Source organism: Natrix helvetica (genome assembly GCF_964273705.1).
Source record: "Natrix helvetica genome assembly, chromosome: 13".
Taxonomy (NCBI): domain Eukaryota; kingdom Metazoa; phylum Chordata; class Lepidosauria; order Squamata; family Natricidae; genus Natrix; species Natrix helvetica.
Window position 1 is genome coordinate 8,981,045 of NC_138557.1, and position 23,709 is coordinate 9,004,753.

The 23,709-nt window shown below is 42.6% G+C and overlaps 1 protein-coding gene across 4 annotated transcripts in view; it reads left to right on the plus strand.

Annotated features, from left to right (window-relative positions):
- The window catches only part of ABCA3 (ATP binding cassette subfamily A member 3), a 392,707-nt gene that overhangs the window by 8,926 nt on the left and 360,072 nt on the right, over positions 1–23,709 (plus strand). For 2 of the 4 annotated variants that reach the window (XR_014176435.1, XM_081965874.1), the window contains exons 1-3: positions 1,925–2,248; positions 15,952–16,048; positions 19,238–19,496. Coding sequence is in view for 3 of the 4 variants with exons in the window: in XM_081965874.1 (XP_081822000.1) it covers positions 15,995–16,048; positions 19,238–19,496 (313 nt within the window). In the remaining variant the exon portion in view is untranslated. Of the gene's footprint in view, positions 1–1,924; positions 2,249–15,951; positions 16,049–19,237; positions 19,497–23,709 lie in introns of those variants that run through there. The other 2 variants (XM_081965876.1, XM_081965875.1) reach the window with 2 other exon arrangements.

Sequence of the window (23,709 nt, forward strand, 5' to 3'; positions counted from 1 at the left end):
AGCCACGGCGTCCCCCTTCATTAAACTAGACATACCCAATTCCAGCAACCAAGGGTGTCAGGAGGAAAAGGGGAAGTCCATCCCCACTTCCTCAACCATCAACTGCTCTCATCAAGCTGCTTGCCAGGACTGAGGCTTCGAAAGCCACTTTTCAGCAACAAATGATGCTGAATCATGAACCGGAAATGAAAATTGCTATCTGCAGGAATACATATATAGAAAACAGGCTTTACTGCCCTGATGACAGGAAAGGTAATTGGCTGTTCTTTCCCAAAACTCTTTTTTTAAAAAAGGTTTTTTTTTATTCTCTTACATACAATTATGGGATACATTTACATAGTTATTCTTCTTTACATTTGTCATTATTATACATTTGTTATTCCATTTAAAAGGTTATAATATACAGTTTGGGTTGCTTTATTTACCATCCCTTCTGCCTGTTGTAACACCATCTTATTTCCCCTTTCTTTTCTCCCTCCCTCCCTTCTCTACTTCTTTCCTTCCTCCTCTCCTTCCCCTTCCTTCTTCCCTTCCCTTTCTCCTACTCCTACTCTTCCCTTTCCCTTCATACCCTCTCTCCTTCTCTTTCTCTCCCTTCCACCCTCCTCACCTTACTTCTTTCTTCCTTCCCTCCTCTTCCTGTCATCCTCTCCTCCTCTCTCCCTTTCTTTTTCTGTTGTTATAGGTGCCTCTTTCAAATCTCAATTTGTTTTCTTGTTTGCCAAAGCTCTTATTGTGCATTGTTTAGAAAGGATCAGTCTTTCTTCCTTCTTTCCTTCCTTCCTTTTCCTTTCCGTTTCCTTTCTTCCCTCTTTCCTTTCCCCTCCCCTTCCCTTCCTTTTCCTTTCTGTTTTCCTCCCTTTCCCTTTCTCCCACGATCAAAACATGTGAAGAAAAGTTGCAGGAATTGGGTATGTCTAGTTTGATGAAAAGAAGGACTAGGGGTGGCATGATAGCAGTCTTCCAATATCTCAGGGATTGCCACAAAGAAGAGGGAGTCAAGCTATCCTCCAAGGCACCTGAGGGTAGAACAAGAAGCAATGGGTGGAAAATAATCAAGGAGAGAAGCAACCTAGAAACAAGGAGAAGTTTCCTGACAAATGAGCACTGAAAAGAGAAGGGGAGACATGACAGCAGTGTTCCAGTATTTGAGAGGATGCCACAAAGAAGAGGGGGGGGTGTCAATTTATTTTCCAAAGCACCAGGGGGAAGGATCAGAAACAATGGATGGAAACTAATCAAAGAGAGAAGCAACCTAGAATTAAGGATAAACTTCCTAACAGTGAGGAGAGTTAACCAGGGGAACAGAAGTTGCCTTCAGAAATCATGGGTGCTTCATCACTGGAGGTTTTTAAGAAGAGACTGGACAGTCACTTGTCTGAAATGGTATAGGTTCGCCTGCTTGAGCAGTGGGCTGGACTAGAAGACCTCTAAGGTCCCTTCCAACTGTATTATTCTGTTATTTACACTTTAGTGCAATGCATACAATAGGCTGGTGTGTTTGCAATGGACCCATGGGTATTCCAAATGCTGTAGATTCAGAGCCAGTATTGGCCAGGGTGGAGTTTGGCTCCATTGAGGGTGCCTGGGTGTCCTCAGGACAAGAAGAGAACAGGTGCCTTCAGGAGATCTCAGGAGAACTGAAGTCCCTTGCCTTGTGCAATCAAGCAAACACCTCTAACCTTTGGAAGAAGGGGCTGATGACACAATCAACATTTGAAGAGGAAGAGAAGAGGACTTGAAAAGAGATGTTCTCCCTGGAGAACAGAAAGGCCTTTTGTATGACGTGAAAAACATTGCTAAATCAAAAGGCAGCCTTAAGAGGGTTTGAGATGCTCCAGCAAAGGAGCGAATGAGTCTCCATCTTCCCTCCCTCCCTCCCACGTCTTCTCAGGGCTCTTAGATGTCAAGTATCACCAAGCACCCTACTCTTTCAGCCCGTAGCTTCATTGCAAAAGCGTCTCTCGGTCCCCACATTTGGGCCTGCCTGCGCCACTGTAATTTTCCTCTGCTTTCAGTAGTGGAAATTCAGATTATTTTAGGTAAGCCATCTATGGGTTGAGGAGACAAGAAGTGCAGGTTTCTGTACTTTCTGTCAGGATTTCCTAAAGGTTTGCAAGGTGGGTTTTTTCCATGCAGCAAGAGTTAGTCCTTGCCTTGCCTTGCCTTTGCTCCAGGAACTAAGAGTGAATATTTGCTACAGGTGCTAACTGTAGAGGAGAGGAACAACTAAAATCCACCTGCGCAGGTACAGTACAGTGATGCTTCTAAATATTTTCTTGGGGAATTCTGAATCTTGTCAACCATATAACGGGGGAGCAAAATTTAAATTTATGCCTTTTAAACCAGTTTTTTTTTCAAACCTGACAACTTGCTGGCTGCTGGAGATTCCTCCTGGCTATTAAAAGCCCACCCATCTTAAAGCTGGCAAGTTTGAAAAACAGTGGTTTAAATCATGCAGGTTTTCTCCAAAGTGGTCAAAGCAGTTATCTGTTCCATGTGCCATATTCAGCAATAATGTAGCTTTCTTGGTTTTAGTTTTGTGCCTTGTGGGCAAATGGTTTGCGGCTTACTTTATCCTGTGACTCCAATGAAGTAAGTTACTTTATCGTTGCCAATGAATAAGCCATGGATCCACCAACTGTGATTTGGTGTGGCGTGTGAATTTATATAATCATGGGAAACTAAAGAAAAAATAGCAGCGTTTGTGGCATGTGGGGTGTTGGTGATATGCACTGTGAGTATTAGAGAAGATGTAACCATTGAGTTACCATGAATTGATTGATTGATTGATTGATTGATTGATTATATGCCATTAAGTTGTTCTCGACTCCCGGTGATCAGATAGATTTTCTCCATGACGATCTGTCCCTAACTTGATCCTTCAGTTCTTCTAACGGTGCCCCCATCACCACCGTAGCTGAGTCTCTCAGCCATGCTGCTGGTCCTTAATACTGGCCAAAGGTACAGTATTGAACTGGTGGGAGGGGGCATCTTTTTTAGCTTCTTCCCCATCACCTTGTCCAGTTTTGGGTGCAAGAAATCCTGGAGCTGGAGTTCTAGCACTTCTACCAGAAACTGAACATTTGTTGTTGTTAGTTGCGAAGTCGTGTCCAACCCATTGCAACTCCATGGACAACGTTCTTCCAGGCCTTCCTGTCCTCTCCTATCCTCTGGAGTCCATTTAAGCTCATGCTGACTGCTTTGGTGATTCCATCCAGCCCCCTCATTCTCTGCCGTCCCCTTCTTCTCTTGCCCTCCATCGTTCCCAGCATGAGGCTCTTCTCCAGGGAGTCCTTCCTTCTCCTTAGGTGGCCAAAGCCTTTGAGTTTCTTCTTCAGGATCTGGCATTCTAAAGAGCAGTCAGGGTTGATCTCGCAGTCCAATGGATGGCCTTGCAGTCCAAGGGACTCGCAGGAGTCTTCTCCAGCACCAGAGTTCAAAGGCCTGCATTCTTTGGCGCTCAGCCTTCCTTATGGTCCAACTTTCACAGCCATCCATTGCAACTGGGAAAACCAAAGCCTTGACTATACGCAGTTTTGTTGGCAGGGTGATGTCTCTGCTTTTTAGTATGCTGTCTAGATTTGCCATGGCTTTCCTCCCCTGGAGCAAGCGTCTTTTAATTGCTTGGCTGCAGTCCCCATCTGTGGTAATCTTGGAGCCCAGGAAAATAAAATCTGTCACTACCTCCGCGCTGTCATTCAATACCTGTAAACTGAAAGTTACAGAGCTGCTTTTATGCAAACCTTCTTTTTACACCACCCTCCCTGCATTACAGTCTGCATTTAATCTGCATTATTCATCTTTGGTTATTAATGAGACGAATGCAGCAGTTTAAACAAAGGTATTTGCATAATTCATAAAGGTAACGGAATCCTGCTTTTTCAAAGGGCACGGTCTGGATTACCATTGTTTTGTGTTAAAACTGTCTGGCTCCTGAGCTAATAAAAATAAAAATGTGTCTTTTGTAGCCTGGGGATATATTTGCATAATTCCTTCATAAACTTCTTTGGTCTCTATCTCAATCATCTACAGACTTGGAAATTTTGAGATTTGTGGACCTCAACTCTCAGAATTGCTGGCTGAGGAATTCTGGGAGTTGAAGTCCACAAGTCTTACAATTTGCCAATTGTGGAGATCCCTACTCTACCACTTCAAGAGGATTCAAATATTTGTTTGTTTTTTATAGGACCTGTAAAAAAGCAAGGGGATTTTGGTTACAAATTCAGACATGGCTGACATCTGGACAATGTCTAGAATTCAAGCCAGAATTATTGTTATTAGGCATTATTACAGAATGCTATAACAATATACAGATAATATTTCACATCTGAACAGCAGCGAGAATGGTGCATGCACAGCAATGGAAAAGTGAAAACACCCCTCCAGAAAAGGAGATAATAAGGAAGATATTATCATGCGCAGAAATGGATAAACGAATGTTGCAACTGAAAAATAAAGGAGAGACAGAATATTATGACACGTGGAATAGATTTTATCAATGGCTAGAAACACGAGGTGGGAGTCGGAACACAAAAAAAATTAGGCTAAGTAGATCTGAAATGAGAGATTATAGATGAATTAAAATGAATATGTTGGTCAAAATGATTGTATAAGACTAGCACTCAGGGACACGGTGGCTCAGGGGCTAAGATGCTGAACTTGTTGATCAGAAAGGTTGGCAGTTCAGCGGTTCGAATCCCTAGTGCCGCATAATGGTGTGAGCTCCTGTTACTTGTCCCAGCTTCTGCCAACCTAGCAGTTCGAAAGCACGTAAAAAATGCATGTGGAAAAATAGGACCCACCTTTGGTGGGAAGGGAACAGCGTTCCGTGCGTCTTTAGCGTTTAGTCATGCCGACCGCCTCTTAAGTTTCTGTTTCTCCAAGTCTCGTCCTTCCTTGCATGAGACAAAATCATAAAATCAGGTACAGTTACCTGTTTAGCCACTGGCATGGCTTATGACCATAATACTGGGCTCCCTTATGGTCATAAATCATGAACAATCTGTAACTTGGTGAGCAAAATAGGTACGATCTATTTAACCACTGGCGTAGCTTTTGTGTGCAGCCTAAACGAATTGAGCCACATGCAAAGAAAGGCAAGATCTGATAAGGCTTTTTTTTTCAACAGGACTTTGTCCTTTGACAAAGAGCAAATAATATTTGTGTATTTCAACTTGCTAGGACAGTTCACTGAAAGTGACTCTTCTAGAAAAGCAGGATTATAACAGCCCAAGCCGGCCATAAATTACGGCATTCGCATACCTCAAAAACTTATTTTTTGTCAACAACAATATAACAGAGTTGGAAGAGAGCTTAATATTAGGCCAACCGTCAAGACCCAAACGATATCCCAATCAAACAACTGCCAGCTTGCCTTCAGTATAGTTGTAGGTGCTTCATTACTGGAGATTTGTAAGAAAAGATTGGACAGCCATCTCTCTAAAATAGTATAGGTCTTCTACATGAGTAGGGGGTTGGATTAAAACAGCGGTCACCAGCTGGGGGTCCATGAGAAAATTTGGGTGTACGCAGAAAAATCATTTGTTGCTGCCGAGTTCTGTCCCCTTTTGGGGTCCTTTTGTGGAGGTCGGAGGGGGGCAGAAATTCTGACTTGGGGTCTGCTTCAGCCTCCTGGTGTGGGGCTTTGGGCGAAGGCTGGAGAGAAGAGCCACTGGTGGCAAAGAGCCGGAGGGCCTCGTTCCAGTGGGACAGCCTCATGGCCTGGAACTGGCTGACCATCTTAAGGACAACCTATATGTCTTTCCCCCCTGAGCGAAGGTGATGTGTGACCCTGCATCAAATAGGGGGCATTTTAATTATTTGGGTATTTCCTCTGTGTGATCCCTTTGCTTTACAGTGTGTTCTTCCTTTACTTGGTTCCATGATGTATGTTGAAATGGTTGCATGTTGGTTTGACTTGCTTTGAGGTGCTCATAAATGAAATAAGTTAGGTGGAGGTTGGAAAGGGAGGGAGAGTAAAGATCAATAAATAGGAAAGTTAATGGGAAGAGATGGGTTGGTGGGCAGGTAGGTTGAATAGCAAGCAGGAAGGTTCAGTGGCTCAGGCGCTGAGCTTGTTGATCAGAAAGGTCGACAATTTGACGGTTCGAATCCCTAGCGCCGCATAATGGAGTGAGCTCCCGTTACTGGTCCCAGCTTCTGCCAACCTAGCAGATCGAAAGCATGTAAAAAATGCAAGTAGAAAAATAGGAACCACCTTTGTTGGGAAGGGAACACCGTTCCATGCGCCTTGGGCGTTTAGGTCATGCCAGCCACATGACCACAGAGACGTCTTCGGACAGCGCTGGCTCTTTGGCTTTGAAACGGAGACGAGCACCGCCCCCTAGAGTCGTGAACGACTAGCACATTTGTGCAAGGGGAACCTTTACCTTTAAGCAGGTAGGTTGAATGGTAAATGGATAGGAGAGGTTGTCTGGTGGGCAGGTAAGTTGAAAAGTTGGCAGGTTGCTTAGCAGATAGGTAGGCAAGTAGGTTGAAAGGTAGTGGGATAGGCAGGTAAGCCAGTTGGGTGGATAGGCAGGTAGGTGAGGTAAGTAGGGAAGTCAGACAGGTAATTAGATAGGGTGGCAACAGTTTGCCAACTTCTATAATACTGTGGTAATTCAGTTATTTAGTGTTTTGTTCTGCTACTACCTGTATAATGGGCTTAATAGTAAACCTACCTATAGCCAGGCAATTTAGCTTAAAGACAAAATTGCACTGCATTGTTAAGAATTTCACAGCTAATTTAATTTGGATGAGCGAGAACAGTGAATTCTTTCTGTGTTTACCTCTCCAGTTTCAGCGTATTTCAAACGCTAATTGATCCATAAAGAGTAGCAGGGAGAGAATTACAGAGCTAAGGAACAAGTGAATTGTTGGTGGTAGAATTTGCAATTTTGAGGAGACCACAATTCCACTCAAAATTGACCAACATGTTTTTTGGATGATGGGATTTGTAAAACCAGCAAGATGTAGAACGTATAGAGAGAAACACAGCAAGCTCTTTTTAATGTTTAATGGAAAAAGAAGATAATGTATATTTTATGTGGTTTGAACCTTGTCTTGAAAATTTAAAGATGAAGCAAAGTTCCCCAGGGTCATCCACTCCAAATGTGTTTGGAATGCTACCGGTAGTAAAAAAAAGAATGCTTTAAAAAGTTTTTTTTTAAAATTCTGACGATCAGCTGTGCGGCGCGCAATCTTCGGAACTTTTAAAAAACTTTTAAAATCTTTTAAGATCTTCGGAACTTTTAAAAAACTTTAAAAATCTTTTAAGATCTTCGGAACTTTTAAAAAACTTTTAAAATCTTTTAAGATCTTCAGAACTTTTAAAAAACTTTTAAAATCTTTTAAGATCTTCGGAACTTTTTAAAAAAAATTAAAAAGCATTTTTACTACCTATTCTCCTGAACCAGTAGTAAAAAAAAGGCCAACGTTCACCCGAACTGGTAGTTAAAAACATGCTTTAAAAAGTTTTTTAAAAGTTCCAACGAGCAGCTGTGCAACAATCAGCTGTGCCGTGCAATCGGAACTTTTTAAAAAACTTTTTTAAAGCATTTTTTTTTACTACCGTTCAGCTGTGCCACGATCAGCTGTGCCGGATTGTCTGTGAGGTTCCTGCTTGTTGCAGAGGACATTTTGTGTGAAGCCCAGCTGGTTTTGCATTGCCTGTGAGTCAGTTGTGTCGCTTTTGTGTTACTTTTGTGCAAAGTGTGATCGTTGGTTTTTGAGTGCTCTGTGAGGTTCCTGCTTGTTGCAGGGGACATTTCATGTGAAGTCCAGCTGCTTTTACATTGTGTGTGAGTCAGTTGTGCAGCCACGCCCAACCGGCCACATGACCACCAAGCCACGGCCAGGGAAAATTTTTGATGTTCACCACTGGTTTGGACTGCGATTCCAATTAGACTGTCTAACTCTAATCCACATAGCCAGCATTGCAATACTTCTCGAGTTGCTCAATTGGAGAGCGCCGCTCCAGAATCTTCTTTAGCAGAGAACGTTCTCATTAAATATATAAGTCTGTCCCTCTTTTGGCACATATGCACCAAGAAACGATGTCTCCGGCTTGGAACACAAGCTTCCAGAAACTCTTGTCTTCCAAATCAGTAGGACTTCAATCTCAGAACTCCTTAGGCGTGTGCTGAGATTCAACCCATATGGGAGTTAGGAAAGAACTTCTTTGAAGAAGGACTAGTAGTCACTTAATGTTCTTTCAGTGAGAGGTGAGAATCCAGATCTCTTATTTTTAATCTCTTTTTCTGGCAGCCGGATTCCTTTCTCAGCTTAACTCCTTGTGTCCTGGATTTTTCAACACGCCTCTCATGGAAAAGAGAAATCAGATCAGTGGCTTGTTTATGTCAGGGTTCCAAGTAATGCCCCCAACCAAAGAAGACTCCAAGGCTTGACGTTCCTCAAAAAGTTCCATTTTTATTAGAGATGGAGTTTATTTCACAGGTGGTAGGATTTTCCTCCTGGCATGAGAGATGTTCCTTTGAGCAGGTTGGGTTCCTGCAATCCAGAACAATTGGTCTGAGAGGGACCAAAGGTGGCCAAAGACCCACCCAAACCCCTCATATCACCTTCAGATGTCAACACGGGATTGTGAAATAAAGATATGGGAGAGAAGAATTGCCTTGTTTACTCATTAGAGCTCTTCTTTACAGCAATGTTTTCCAACCTTGTCCATTTGAAGGGGGTGGACTTCAACTTCCAGAATTCTTCAGCTAGTCGGACTGGCTGGAGAATTTTGGGAGTTGGAAGTCCACCCATCTTCAAATGGACAAGGTTGAGAAAGGAAAGAAAACTAAAAAAAAAGAAAAGAAAAAAGAAAAGAAAGAGGGAGGGAGGGAGGAAAGAAGGAAAGAAAGAAAAAGAAAGAAAGATAGATAGATAGATGATATAGATGATTGATAGATAGATAGATAGATAGATAGATGATAGATAGATAGATGATAGATAGATAAAAGGGACTCCAATCTCCAATTGCATGATTAGAGTTTCAGTGTGAGTCGGAAGGAAGGAAGGAAGGAAGGAAAGAGAGAAAGGAAGAAAGGAAAGAAGGAAAGAAAGAAGGAAGGAAAGAAAGGGCTCCAATTGCATGGTTAGAGTTTCAGTGTGAGTCAGAAGGAAGGAAGGAAGGAAAGAAAGAGAGAAAGGAAAGAAAGAAGAAAGAAAGAAAGAAAGAAAGAAAGAAAGAAAGAAAGAAAAAGAAAAGGGCTCCAATTGCATGGTTAGAGTTTCAGTGTGAGTCAGAAGGAAGGAAGGAAGGAGAGAAAGAAAGGAAAGAAAGAAAGAAAGAAAGAAAGAAAGAAAGAAAGAAAGAAAGAAAGAAAGAAAGAAAAGGGCTCCAATTGCATGATTAGTGTTCCTATCTTGACTTTTTTTTAACTCCTCTGTCAGGACAATCCCCTAAAGCAATGTTTCTCAATCTTGGTCTCTTGAAGTTGGGTGGACCAACTGCCAGAATTCCCCAGCCAAGACATCCTTGAGTGGCCAAGATTGGAAAACACTGCTGTAAAATAAGAGCTCTGCTGAATAACCGAGACAATTCACACACACACACACACACACACACACACACAACGGGTGGGATTGAAAAATATTAGCAACTGGTTCTCTGGCCAGTTGCTGGGTGAGCGTGGCCATGGCGGACATCCGAACCGGTGCGAACTGGCTGAATCCCATCCCTGCCTGTGATCCCTATGAAAAGAGGCAATACTGTGGCCAGCCGTCTTGAGTTTTTTAAATCCCTCCTCCAACCGAAAAGGCAAGAAAAACAGGAGCCCCGTCAAGCAGGGATCTCGACACAAAAGAATAGCTGAGACGTGTGTAAAGCCCTCGTCCCACACCTTTAAAAATGCACTGTTCTCAAACTTTGCAACCGGGCAATGCGGAGAAAACACAGCAAATGCTGTGCGTGTTGCTTGTGTCCGTGTTTTCCCCCCTCCATTCTCTGCTCCACCAGACAGCCGTGTTCCCTGCAAAGGAAGACGGTGAAAGAAATACAATACCACCCTTTAGAATTGGCCTGTTGTGTTGCTGCTGCTGTAGCTAGAAATGTCAGCGAGGCTCACGACGCAAAGGATCTATCCTCATGTGGGAATGCAGAACGGGAAGCGACACAATTGATTTTGCCTGCTTAAGCTGAACTTCCCAGACATCCAAACAGGGAAATCAAACACCCAAAAGGGAGAACGTTTTTATTTTTTCCCTTGCCAAGTTTATTTCTCCACGAGCTGATAATCCAGCGTTGGGTTATCTGAGGAAGGCGTTGTCCGAATATTTATTTATCCTACTCCTGTATTAGACAGGGAAAGCCCTGATTTTGGCGACAATTAAATTAGTTACAAATTTTTCCCCTCTGCCCCCAGAAGCATCAAGAGAAATGATACTACCTTATTGTTTTGCTAGCTGATCCGTGATCATTTGGTATGCTTTTTTTCTGATTTTGATTTAGAAGTGGCTTCTTGCACTAAGCTGTTCGACGTTGCAGTTCTTTTCTCGTATGTAATCGGCGCGACGTACGCCGTGTCGGCCTCGTGTTTTATTGATCACGGCTATACATTTGTCCTCAAAAAATAATCAAAGCCTTGTTGAAAATGTCCCGTTACTTCTCCTCGCATGTATGTGGTAGTCGTTCCTGACACTAGGGGGCAGTGCTCATCTCTGTTTCAAAGCCAAAGAGCCAGTGCTGTCCGAACATGTCTCCGTGGTCATGTGGCTGGCATGACTCAACACCGAAGGCACACAGAATGCTGTTACCTTCCCACCAAAAGTGGCTCCTATTTTTCTACTTGCATTTTTTACGTGCTTTTGAACTACTAGGTTGGCAGAAGCCGGGACAAGTCACAGGAGCTCACTCTGTTACGTAGCACTAGGGATTCCAACCACTGAACTGCCGACCTTTCTGATCGACAAGCTCAGCGTCTTAGCCACTGAGCCACCGCGTCCTTCTTTTTTTTTTTTTTTTCAAAAAGTTTTATTGGTTTTTTTAAAACCGCGTTCCTTCTTGATCCATTACAGTACTGTATTTTAGTTTATCCTCATCCCACTCCCATATTTCCATGGTGTGCCTTGTCACTCTTCGCAACTTGATTCATTCAGGTGTGTTCTCCTCTCTTGCAGTTGTCCATCCCAGTAAGCTTTGTTGTTGTTTTTCTTTTTCCCTTCCACCTTCTGCAATGTTCCTCTTGTTCTTGAGATAACACCACTTAATGGGTGTGTAATACAACCTCCCAATGGTCCTCTGGTGTAAGATGATTACAGCACAATGCGCTCTTCCTTGTTTGCAGAGTGTTCCTTTATAAACATATCACCGTATGGTTTTTATTTCTCCTCCTGGCCTAATCCAGATAATTATATATTTCTTTTGTTCCCACGTATTTGGTGCCAGTAGGAGGCAGCTGATCTTAGCTGGAGGCATGTTTCAAACTGAACACAAACGAGTTACTACATTCTGTTTGATCTACAGTTTTTTTTTTTTAGAGGGATGTTTGAAGGGTAGGAATGAACCTTGCCAAGATCAAAGATGCACACCTTTAATTTGGCTTTAAATCTTCCGAAGTCACTCTGAGAGTAAGATGGGCAGGACCTCAATTTGACTAACAAATACATGGAAGTAAAGCTGGGCTAAAACAATACTGCAACCATTATTTTGTCCCTTTTCCGAGGTGTCTCTGCTTGTCTGTCTTCCTGGGCCCATTAATCACTCTTTGCAATGAACGGGAATCAGGAAGAGACCGACTGACTTAGAAGAGCGGTATGCATGAGGAGGACAAAAATAGGTTGTGTAATTAGACAAGGTTGGGTAGAGGAAGCTGTGAAAACTCTGCTCTTAAAAACAACAACAGTTTGGAACGCTTTTGTCCAAATATTGGGAGTCATGGAGAAAAATGCAACCAGGTATATAGCTTGATTTAACTTGCTATGGGGCATATAGTACACCGTCAGAATTTATGGAATGGTGGTTGGGGAAATTCTGGGTGTTGAAGTCAACACTACTCAAAACAGCCAAGTTTGAACAACACTGTTCTACATGTTTCAGGCTACACATTCCATCATGCGTTTAGTTATTGAGTTAGCTATTTAGTTTGTCAAACATGTACGAGTCGAGATAACAGGTATAAGTATAAACATGGACATGAACACAGAAAATGGGTACGAATAAATGGGGACAGTAGGACAGGGACGGTAGGCACTCTGTGCATTTATGCACACCCCCTTTATGGACCTCTCAGGAAAGGGGCGAGGTCCACGGTAGACAGTTCGAGGTTGAAGCTGTGAGTGTTAGAGGATGTAGCAACGGAGTGAAGTAGAGCATTCCAGGCATGGACCACTCTGTTGCTGAAGTCGTATTTTCTGCAGTTGAGTTTGGAGCGATTTACCTTGTGTTTGTATCTATTGTTTTTCCGTGTATTATTGCAGTTGAAGCTGAAGTAGTCATTGACAGGTAGGATGTTGTAGCAGACAATTTTGTGTAGTTCTAGGTTAGCCAAGCCCAAAATTTCAAGCCTATATATATGTATGTATGTATGTATATATGTGTGTATGTGTGTTACAACCCCTGGTATGCCCAAATATGGGAGGGAGCTCACTACTCCCCCTTTCTGTCAGGGGGAGTGAGCTCCCTCCCATATTTGGGCATACCAGGGGTTGTAACACAAATACATACCTATTTCCCTGGCCTAGCTGATAAGGAAGAGAGCCTGTGGCTTAGTGGGAATTACATTGGCCTAATATGCAATACAGCCCTGGTTCGATTCCCAGTAAGGGTATGGCTAGCTGATGAGAGCTAAATAGCTTGAAATAGATCTATACTAGTCTCCCTTTATTTATTTATTTAGTACAAATACAACACAAATATAAAAAGGCAACATTAAAAAAATAAAAATATGGTTTTCTGCCTGCATGGTCTTCTGTGATGAGCCGAAGGACAGAAAGAGGGAGTAGTGACCTTCCTCCCATATTTAGGCATACCAGGGGTTGTAACACAAATACATGTATGTATGTATGTATGTATGCATGCATGCATGTATGTATGTATGTATGTACAACAAATTTCGTTGTATTTAAGTACAATGACAATAAAGATGATACTTACTTATATGTATATTCTTGTATATAAAGAAGTTTCTTATTTAAATCCATCCTGCTGAATCAGTTATCTGTGTGTGTTTTCTGGATTTGATTTTTGCAACAAACTCTGACACAATGTACATTCTCACGCGTGCATACTCAGTTGTTCCTCACACTAGCAACATCAGGTTCCTCCTCCTACCTGAATTGTACGGTGTTATCGCTTGCTTCATCCTTGCTGGTTGCTTATGGCGATAAGGCTGGCTTGTGTGTTTGCTCTAGAAATCTGGAAGTTAAAATTGCAATGCTGAACTCAGCAGGAGTGGGCTGCAGTTAAGATCTGAGATGCTTCGGGTGATTAGTTTTTGAAGGCTAACTGTATAATATGTGGATGATTGTTTGGCCTTCTGAGTGAAACAAAACAAAACGAAAGAGATCTCTGATTGTGGTGGAGTCAAAATAAGACTCTGTGTTCAGACAGAGTCAGTACAAGAACAGATAATCTCACTGAAAATGCTATACAATGTTCTCTACTAGAACAAATGTATCTTGTGGGGAAAAGGAAGGCATTATGTGCTTTGCCCAAAACAACTGAATAGAAAGAGAAACTTGATTTCTGCAATGCACCAAGAGCTTCTTTTCGTGTGGGTCAAATCCACAACTGAAAATTGCATTGCCTAATATTGAAAAAGTTTTAAAAGGAATAGAAAATTTGAAAAAAAAAATTATAATGCTGGATTTGCACAACAGGCACAAGTGGGCTATTTTTTTTCCACCATGAGTAGCTGAATTTCATTTATTTTTCTTTTTATGCTGGACTTTGACCATAATAAAAGTTTTGATTTGACTATTTTTTCCACTTTCCAAAGTTATTGTTGTAATAAATGCAACCGTAATAGGTTGCTAGTCTGATGGGCTCTAAACCTCAAAACCTTTCCTTTTAGTTATGGAATAATCGTTTGAATAGAATAGAATAGAATAGAATAGAATAGAATAGAATAGAATAGAATAGAATAATAGAGTTGGAAGGGACCTTGGAGGTTTTCTAGTCCACCCCCCTGCTTAGGCAGGAAACCCTACACCACTTCAGACAAATGGTTATCCAACATCTTCTTAAAAACTTCCAGTGTTGGATTGGATTATATTACAAGATTGGATTACAATAATCTTGAATCATATGTGAAAGGCTACAGTGCACTACCATAAATTTCAATTTCCCCATCAAATTTCATCAGGATGATCCAAGTTGTTCATTTGTGTATGTAAAAATATATATATTAGTGCCACTTCCACGATAAATCTTGGTTTATGGGCTCAGGAAGGGTGAGCTCACACAACTTCTTACATCAGAATCAAACAAGCCATGAATGACTTCATACAATATGCAATTACCACTCCAGAGATCTGCTTTATCATTGAAGTTCAACCGAATAGAACAGCCAGATGTTTCCTTAGAAATTTGGGGCTTCCCATCATCGGTTGTCATTCCCCTGGTAACTGGTTGGACTCGGCCATTGGAATGTGAAACCCAAAACAACTGGGCTACCTTGTCCATAGAGTAGAAGTTTCCAATTATGAATCTCCTTTAATGAAATCGGAGGTTCTTCACATCATCTTTATCTGCAAGATTATTCATTCTCTCATTTTACCCAAGGATGTTCTATGTAGCACTTGAAGGAAATCCAGAAAACCTCTTTACGCTCCGGATGGATTGGAAAGAGAGAGAGAAGGAGATCTGACTGGATAGGTAGCTAAATAGATGATGGAAGGATGATTGGATGAATACATGGATAGATACATAGATGATGGATAGATAGTGGATGTATTGAATGATGGATGGATGGATGGATGGATGGATGGATGGAGAGAGAGAGAGAGAGAGAGAGAGAGAGAGAGAGAGAGGCTGTCTTTACTTAGAAGGTAGAACTAAATTGGCATTTTCCAGCCTTAGTTAACAGCCATCCCTGGACTTCAGAGCTCAGCAGGAATAGGTCAGGCTGGGCTTTTGAAGCCAAATACAAAAAAGAAGAAGAAGAAGAAGAATTAAAGAATTAAATCTCAGAGAGATCTGGCTGGATAGGTAGGTAAATAAATGATGAATGGATGGATGTATAGATAGATAAATAGATGATGAATGGATAGGTAGATAGATGGTGGATGGATGGATGGATTGATCGATGGATGGAAGGAGAGAGAGAGATCTGGCTGGATAGATAGGTAAATAAATGATGAATGGATGGATGTATAGATGGATACATAGATGATGAAATAGATAGGTAGGTAGATGGTGGATGGATGGATGGATTGATCGATGGATGGATGGAGAGAGAGAGAGAGAGAGAGAGAGAGAGAGATCTGGCTGGATAGGTAGGTAAATAAATGATGAATGGATGGATGTATAAATAGATACATAGATGATGAATAGATAGGTAGATAGATGGTGGATGGATGGATTGATCAATGGATGGATGGAGAGAGAGAGAGATCTGGCTGGATAGGTAGGTAAATAAATGATGAATGGATGGATGTATAGATAGATACATAGATGAATGGATAGGTAGATAGATGGTGTGTGGATGGATGGATTAATCGATGGATGGATGGAGAGAGACAGAGAGGTGGTTGGATAGGTTTATGATATAAATACAGATATGTAACATACCCACACATACCAACTTATGTAATATATAGATGTTCTGTCTTCTTGAACCATTAGTTTATACTTTACAGGGATTTTTGTTTCCTCCAGGACAACAGTATGGTTGTTAACAAATATGGTTGCTATTCAAATCATCCCTCCGTTAAATGGCTCTTTGATGGTGGACTTGCTTTGTATTTTTATCTTACGGCGCCAATATTGCTTTTCCACAGAATTTGAGAAAATTGGTCCTCCCATCCCGCCCCGAGTGAAAAGATGGCTGTATCACGGCAGTTTGGGCTTCTTCTCTGGAAGAATTACATCTTGCAGGTGAGTTGGAGAAATGGCCGAAAGGATATCCATAAAAATGAAAGGGTGGGAGTTAAAGCTTGTTGTCAGGCCAATCTTCTTGAATCTCCTCCAGATAGGCTGGACTTCAGTTCTGTTCATCCTCAGTTTGAGGATTATGGGCGTTGAAGTCCAACACATCTGAGCTTCTACCTCTCTTGCTCAAATCCCTTACTTAACTCAAGATAGAAATCTTACAACTGATCGCAAGTATTCTGTAAATTAACAGTTGTAATATGTTACAATTAACAGTTGTAATATGTTAAAACAGTTAAACAAGGGATGTGACTCAGTGGCTAAGATGCTGAGCTTGTCGATCAGAAAGGTCGGCAGTTCAGCAGTTCAAATCCCCAGCGCCGCATAACGGAGTGAGCTCCCGTGACTTGTCCCAGCTTCTGCCGACCTAGCAGTTCAAAGGCATGTAAAAATGCAAGTAGAAAAATAGGAACCACCTTTGGTGGGAAGGGAACAGCGTTCCATGCTTCTTCGGCGTTGAGTCATGCTGGGTACATGACCACGGAGACGTCTTCGGACAGTGCTGGCTCTTTGGCTTTGAAACGTAGATGAGCACCGCCCCCTAGAGTTGGGAATGACTATGTGCGAGGGGAACCTTTACCTTTAATATGTTAAAACCCCATTGTTGTGTGTATTTGCATAACCAACTATGTTCCCCACCCTTTCCCCAATCTCATTCCAGTTTAATTCTAAAGCAGGGGTCTCCAAACTGGGCAACTTTAAGACTTGGTGGACTTGAACTCCCAGAATTCCCCCCCGCCCCAGCCAGCATGGTAGCATGGCTGACTGAGGAATTCTGGGAGTTGAAGTCCACAAGTATTCATGTTGCCAGTTTTTAGACCTAAAGCATCTCTACATATCAAATGATGGGAAATGCTGCTCAGGAAAGCTGATGCCCCTTAATAAAATTTATAATTTGCATATCAGATTCTTGATTTCTCTTCTGTCATCTTCTCCTACTGTATCCAAAACTCAGATTTGTCTTTACTCAATGTCATAATATTTCAGTTTTACAGTCTCCCTTAAATTGAACAGACCTTTTAGTAGCATGGGCAGAATTTATTATAAACGTATAACCTTATTTATCATTCATTTGGGTACTGCTCAGTGGTGGGTTTCAAAAAATTTTGGAACCTCTTCTGTAGGTGTGGCCTGCTTTGTGGGAGTGGCTTGTCGGCCATGTGACCAGGTGGGCGTGGCCAACTTGTAGAATGTGGTGAAACTCACTTAACAACGCTCTTGCGTAGCAACCAAAATGTTGGCTCAGAAACTCTGGCATCTGTCAAGTTACAACACCCTTGCACCCCTAAACCTTTAGAAAAAAAAACCCCAGAGGTATTCAAACTTGACAGCTTTAAGACTTGTGGACTTCAATTCCCAGAATTCCTCCTCCAGTCATGTTGGCTCAGGAACTCTGGCATTGAAGCATGCAAGTCTTAAAGCTGTCAAGTTACAAGACCCTTGCACCCCTAACCCTTTAGAAAAAAACCCCCAGGGGTGTTTTCAAACTTGACAGCTTTAAGACTTGTGGACTTCAACTCCCAGAATTCCTCCTCTCGCTCTTCATCTTGATGATGTGCGGACGGGTGGGGGGAGGGAGCTGGAACCGGTTCTAAACAGCACTATAGATTTGTGGAACCTCTTCTATAGAAGAGGTTAGAACTGGCAGGAACCCAGCCCTGGTACTGCTGTTCCTGATATTTCAAGTCTGTCTACACTGTAATTTGAATTTTTTTTTAAAGGAAGTGAATATGCTGAGTTCTTCACAAGTAAACCATGAAATGTTGAAAAACTTCAGACTTGTAAATTCTAGTGTGTTCACATTGCTTGTTTATCCTCTTTTTTTTTGTTCTTAACATGCTTAATAAAAGCATATTAAAACTTAAACCAGGCAGGATGCCAAGGCTAGTGCCTTTGATCAATATTCATGGCCACTCAAAGGGTAGAGGAAGAGGCGTTGTTATCTTGACATCATAACAGACTGCAGCAGGCATAAACCAAACCATCAACAATCCATAGTTAAACATCTGCCCAGTCAACTGTGCCCACCTCCACATTCAAAGCTCCATTCCAATGTTTTCATGCTGCATCTTAGTCTCTCAGCCCACCAGAACATTTTTGAGTAGGGAGAATTTGGCTTTATGTGGATGTGGAGACTCTAGAAAGAGTGCAGAGAAGAGCAACAAAGATGATTAGGGGACTGGAGGCTAAAACATATGAAGAACGGTTGCAGGAACTGGGTATGTTTAGCTTAAGAGAAAGAAGGACTAGGAGAGACATGATAGCATTGTTCCAATATCTCAGGGGTTGCCACAAAGAAGAGGAAGTCAAGCTGTTCTCCAAGGCACCTACGGGCAGAATAAGAAGCAATGGGTGGAAACTAATCAAGGAGAGAAGCAACTTAGAACTGAGGAGAAACTTCCTGACAGTTAGAACAATTAATCAGTGGAACAGAAGTTGCCTCGAGAAGTTGTGAATGCCCCAACACTGGAAGTCTTTAAGAAGATGTTGGATAGCCATTTGCCTGAAACAGTATAGGGTTTCCTCCCTAGGCAGGGGGTTGGACTAGAAGGCCTCCATGGTCCCTTCCAACTCTACTATTGTATTGTATTGTATTTAGAGAACAACATGATCTTGAAAAGGGTTGGTTTTTACCTCAGCAAATCTTGGAATTTCAAACTTAACACAGTTTGTCTAACGACCGTTGGAACTTACAACGGAACTGTAAAAAGTGACTTAGGATAGTTTTTTCACAGTTACGACCTCGGCAGCATTCCAGTGGTCACATGATCGAAATTCAGATGCTTGGCAGGGCGTTCATATTTATGACGGTTGCAGCATGTGATCAAGTTTGGAGAGCTTCAAAAGTCAGAGGGGACACCTGTTGAATGAGCAGAATTCACAGTCAATTAATAAAAGGTGTTTTTGTCGAGACAAGGAGTTTGCTTCATGTTCTTCCTTGGTCAGAAGAGGAAATGCCGGTCCTTATGGCCATAAACTCAAAGACTACCTGTGCCTTGTCCACTCCTGGAGCATGCCCAGCTAATTCACGGCCGTTGCCATTTTGGTCTTCTTGAACCGTGAACCCCCAGTTGTAACTCCACCTAGTTGTTTTCACCGAGCCTAACTTTGCATCGTCTCTCTTTCCTCCTGCAGAAACGGAAGGTTTTGGTCACGCTGATCGAGATTTGTCTCCCCTTGTTGTTTGCCGCCATCCTTATTGGCCTGCGCCATCGTGTCCATTCGGTCAACCACCCCAATGCCACCTTATACCACAGCAAGCAGGTGGATAGGCTACCCAGGATCTTCCATCATCGGCATTCGGCCGTCCCTTGGGAACTGGCGTACGTCCCCTCCAACAACACGGCCGTGCAAAACATCGCCGAGAGGGTGGAGAAGGACTTGAAGATCAAAGGTTTGCACACACACACACACACACACACACACACATGACAGAGCAGTTTGGGTTCCAAGGTTTCCTCCTGGGTACGGAGGGAGGGAGTCTCTTGTCACTTTGAGCTGACGATGAGTTTTGCAATGTTAAAAATACTGCAGAAAATCAGCCCGAGTGTTGCAATAATGGGAGATGCACACAACTGAAAACAAGGGTGTTGGGGGAGGGAATGAAAGAGAAAGCACCATCTTGCTTCTCAGAATATTAGAACTCAGGGTCAGCCAGGAAAACCGTTCTGATCTTCCTTTCCTTTTCTTTCCTTTCTTTTCTTTTTCTTTCCCTTTCTTTCCCTTCCCTTCCTTTCCCTTCCCTTCCTTTCCCTTCCTTTCCCTTCTCTTCTTTTCGTTTCCCTTTCCTTCCCTTTATCTCTTCTTCCTTTCCTTTCCCTTCCCTTTATCTCTTTTTCCTTCCTTTTTCCCTTTTCCCTTTGCTTTTCTCTTTCTTTCTTTTTTCTTTTTTCTTCCTTCCTTTCTCACTATTTCTTTTTTATTTATTTCCTTCCTTCCTTCTTTCTTTCCCCCCCTCTTTCTTAGGTTTTAAGAAGAAACTAGACAGTCCCTTATCTGAAATGGTATAGCTTTTCTATATACCTAGTCCATCTTGAGCAGGGGGCTGGACTAGAAGACCTCCAAGGCCCCTTCCAGCTCATTCATTCATTCTCTTCTCTTCTAAATCATATAAACCATCAAATAGGGGACATCTACCATTTTGCTTTGCAGATCAAATCCTGCATCTTGATTCCCCCCTCCCCCCCCCAAAAAAAGCCAAGTGAAATTGGAGAAAAGCTGAAATATTCATTACAAGACACGGTGATAGCCAAAAAGGTGGTTATTAAAGACTGTCTTTACCAGCTCAATTAGCCTTGGTGTAGGCAATCTGTCGGTGTATAACTGACAAACAAACCTACTGTTGGTTCCTTTGACTGGCTTTCTGGTCTTCCATGAGTCAATCATGACCAACCTGTCCAGAGGACAGGTTGGTCATGATTGACTCATGGTTGGGTTCAACCAAGTCTATGTTCTTCCTTCTCTTAATTGGGTTGGCCGTTCTTATTGCTATAGTACATTAACTTAAGTATGGATTAGCGAATGTTATAATTAGCTGGGTTTTCCGTGGTGTAATCCAATCTTTCGATGATAGCATAGCTCAGAAAGTGAAATCTCGAACTAAACCCACATGGTCTTGTGCAACCAACTCTCACTGTGAAAACATGGATTTCTTAAGACCTTTTATGACATACTACCTCTGGGCACCCAAGTCAGTTTTCCCACATCCAATTTAACTTATTCCTGTTTCAATGTGGACACCTCACTCTTGATGACTTTATCATTCAGATGGTCTTCGACTTACAACAGTTCAGTAAAGGGACCATTTGAAGTTACAACGGCGTTTGACAAAAGTGACTGACAGCCGTTTTTACACTTACGACCGTTGCAATATTTCCACGGGCACACGATCAATATTCAGATCCTTGGCAACTGACTCAGATTTATGACGGCTGCAAGTGTCCCAAAGTTATGTGTTCCCCGTTTGGGATATTCGGATCAGCAAAAAAAAATCTACGGGGAAGCAACTGGAATGCTTCACTTAACAACCATGGCAAGAAAGGTCACAAAACAGGGCAAAACTCACCAAGCCCTTAGCAGCAGAAATGTTGAGTTCAGTTGTGGTCGTAAGTCAAGGGTTTAACCTGTATTTCTAGAGGAATTCACAAGACTCACGGACTTATCTGAAGCCCTCTTAGCTGCCATATTTTTCGGAGTATAAGACGCACCTTTTTCCCTCAAAAAAGAGGCTGAAAATCTGGGTGCGTCTTATACACTGAATACAGCATTTTTGGCCTCTCGAAACCCTGCCCCCTTTGCAAAAGTGGCCGTGCATAGCCTTTAGGAGACTTATAGAGTCCTCCTGGGGGCTGAGGAAGGCAGAAATGAGTGGAAAATGGGCCGTTTTTTGCTCAATTCTGAGCAAAATTGGGAGCACTCTATAAGCCTCCTAAAGGCTATGAATTGCCCTTTTTAAAAAAACAGGCCCGTTCTTCAAAATCTTGGTGCGTCTTATATGCTGAAAAATACGGTAAGTGCTTGGCCATTTTGGCCACAAGGCGTCTGATACCTGAGCTGAAGGTTGACAAAATCCTCTGTAGGTGATGGTATTATTGCAGCAAAGCTGTTTGAAGCAGCTGGGTGACAATGAGTTGCAATTTTAACCTCCTTGCTTCCTTTATTGATGTGGACATCTCTCATTAAACCTCTCGCAATTAACCGGGCTGGTTCTGCAAATTAGTAGCGGGTGGGGCTAGTGAGGAAAATAAGTCATCTCTAGGTGAGGAAATTTATTTCTTTATTTGCCAAACATGTACAAGACAACAAGTATAGCTATGAACAGAAACATCAACAAAGGAAGTGAATCAGGGGTGAAATTCAGCAGGTTCTGACAGGTTCTGGAGAACCGGTAGTGGAAATGTTGAGTAGTTCGGAGAACCGGCAAATGCCACCTCTCTCTGGCCCCAGAGTGGGGTGGGAATGGAGATTTTGCAGTAACCTTCCCCTGCCACGCCCACCAAGCCACGCCCACAGAACCGGTAGTAAAAAAAATGTGAATTTCACCACTGAGGTGAATACAGATAAATCGGGACTGCAGGACAGGGACGGTAGGCATGCTGGTGCGTTTATGCGCGCCCCCTTTATGGACCTCTTAGGAATGGGGTGAGTGATCCATGGTAGACAGTTTAATGTTGAAGCTGGGGGGGTTGGAGGATGTAACAATGGAGTTAGGTAGAGCATTCCAGGCGTTGACCATTCTGTTGCTGAAGTTGTATTTTTTGCAATCGAGTTTGGAGCGGTTTACCTTGAGTTTGTATCTATTGTTTGCCCGTGTATTATTGCGGTTGAAGCTGAAGTAGTTGTTGACAGGTAGGACGTTGTAGCAGACAATTTTGTGTACTATGCTTAAGTCAGACCACAGGTGGCGTAGTTCCAGATTGACCGAGCCCAAAATTTCAAGCCTGGTGGCATAAGGGATTCTACTGTGAGTAGAGTACATTGTTGAAAATGCCAGGGTTAGATGGACCAAGAATGGTTTCTGGTTGAGGGGCAAGCAGGCTTCTGACTAGGACATCGACCATCGATCCAGAGATGCTATGGGAGACACCTACAATGTCTACTTCTCACTCTGTGAGGCACTAAATGTGTTTTTGAGCCCAACTGTGGAGGAATGTTTTGGTGACAGCTTATGGATGCAAAGATGCAAGGCCATTTCCACATACCTATGAATTACAGGAAGTCCTCGACTTGCGCAACCATTCCTTGAGCGACCATTCAAAGTTTCAATGGCACTGGAAAAAAAATGACTTATGACTGTTTTTCACACTTGCAACTGTCGCAGCATCCTTAGCAACTGGCTCATATTTATGGGAGGCGATCAAACCGGTCAGTCCTAGAGGAGATCCATCCTGACTACTTTTTAGAAGGCCAGATCCTGAAGAGGAAAGTCAAAGATTTGGCCACCGAATGAGAAGGAAGGACTCCCTGGAGAAGAGCCCCATGCTGGGAACGATGGAGGGCAAAAGAAGAAGGGGACGGCAGAGAAGGAGGTGTCTAAATGGAGTCACCGAAGCAATTGGCGTGAGCTTCAATGGACTCTGGGGGATGGTAGAGGACAGGAAAACCTGGAGGAATGTTGTCCATGGGTCACGATGGGTCGGACACGACTTCGCAACTAACAACAACAACAACAAAGATTTAGCCTTCAGCCACAATAGGAATTGCACATCAAGCTCCTTCATTGCACCACCCAGCAAAAATCAACCAAACCTGGGATTCAAACAACCTACAACGTTAGCTATGACTCCTACAACAGCTAATAGAATACATGTTCTTGCAAAGGAACAGGAAGCTCAAGTTCAAAGCCCAAGAGAGGGTATAAATCTCTCTCTCTCTCCCTCCCTCCCTCCCTCCCTCTCTCAACTCCATGTGGTCAGCTACACCAGGGCTATGTACTTGGTGGTTCTGTTCACCATTAAACCCTCTTTCCAATCAGCCTCCATGTTTCCAGTGTCTTTCTCCTAGCTTGGAACTGAACCAGATAGCTATTTCTTCCAACAGTTTTACCTAACAATCCTTGATCAATATCAAGAAAGTCTTTGCAAGCATGTCGCTGAGATAACACTGAG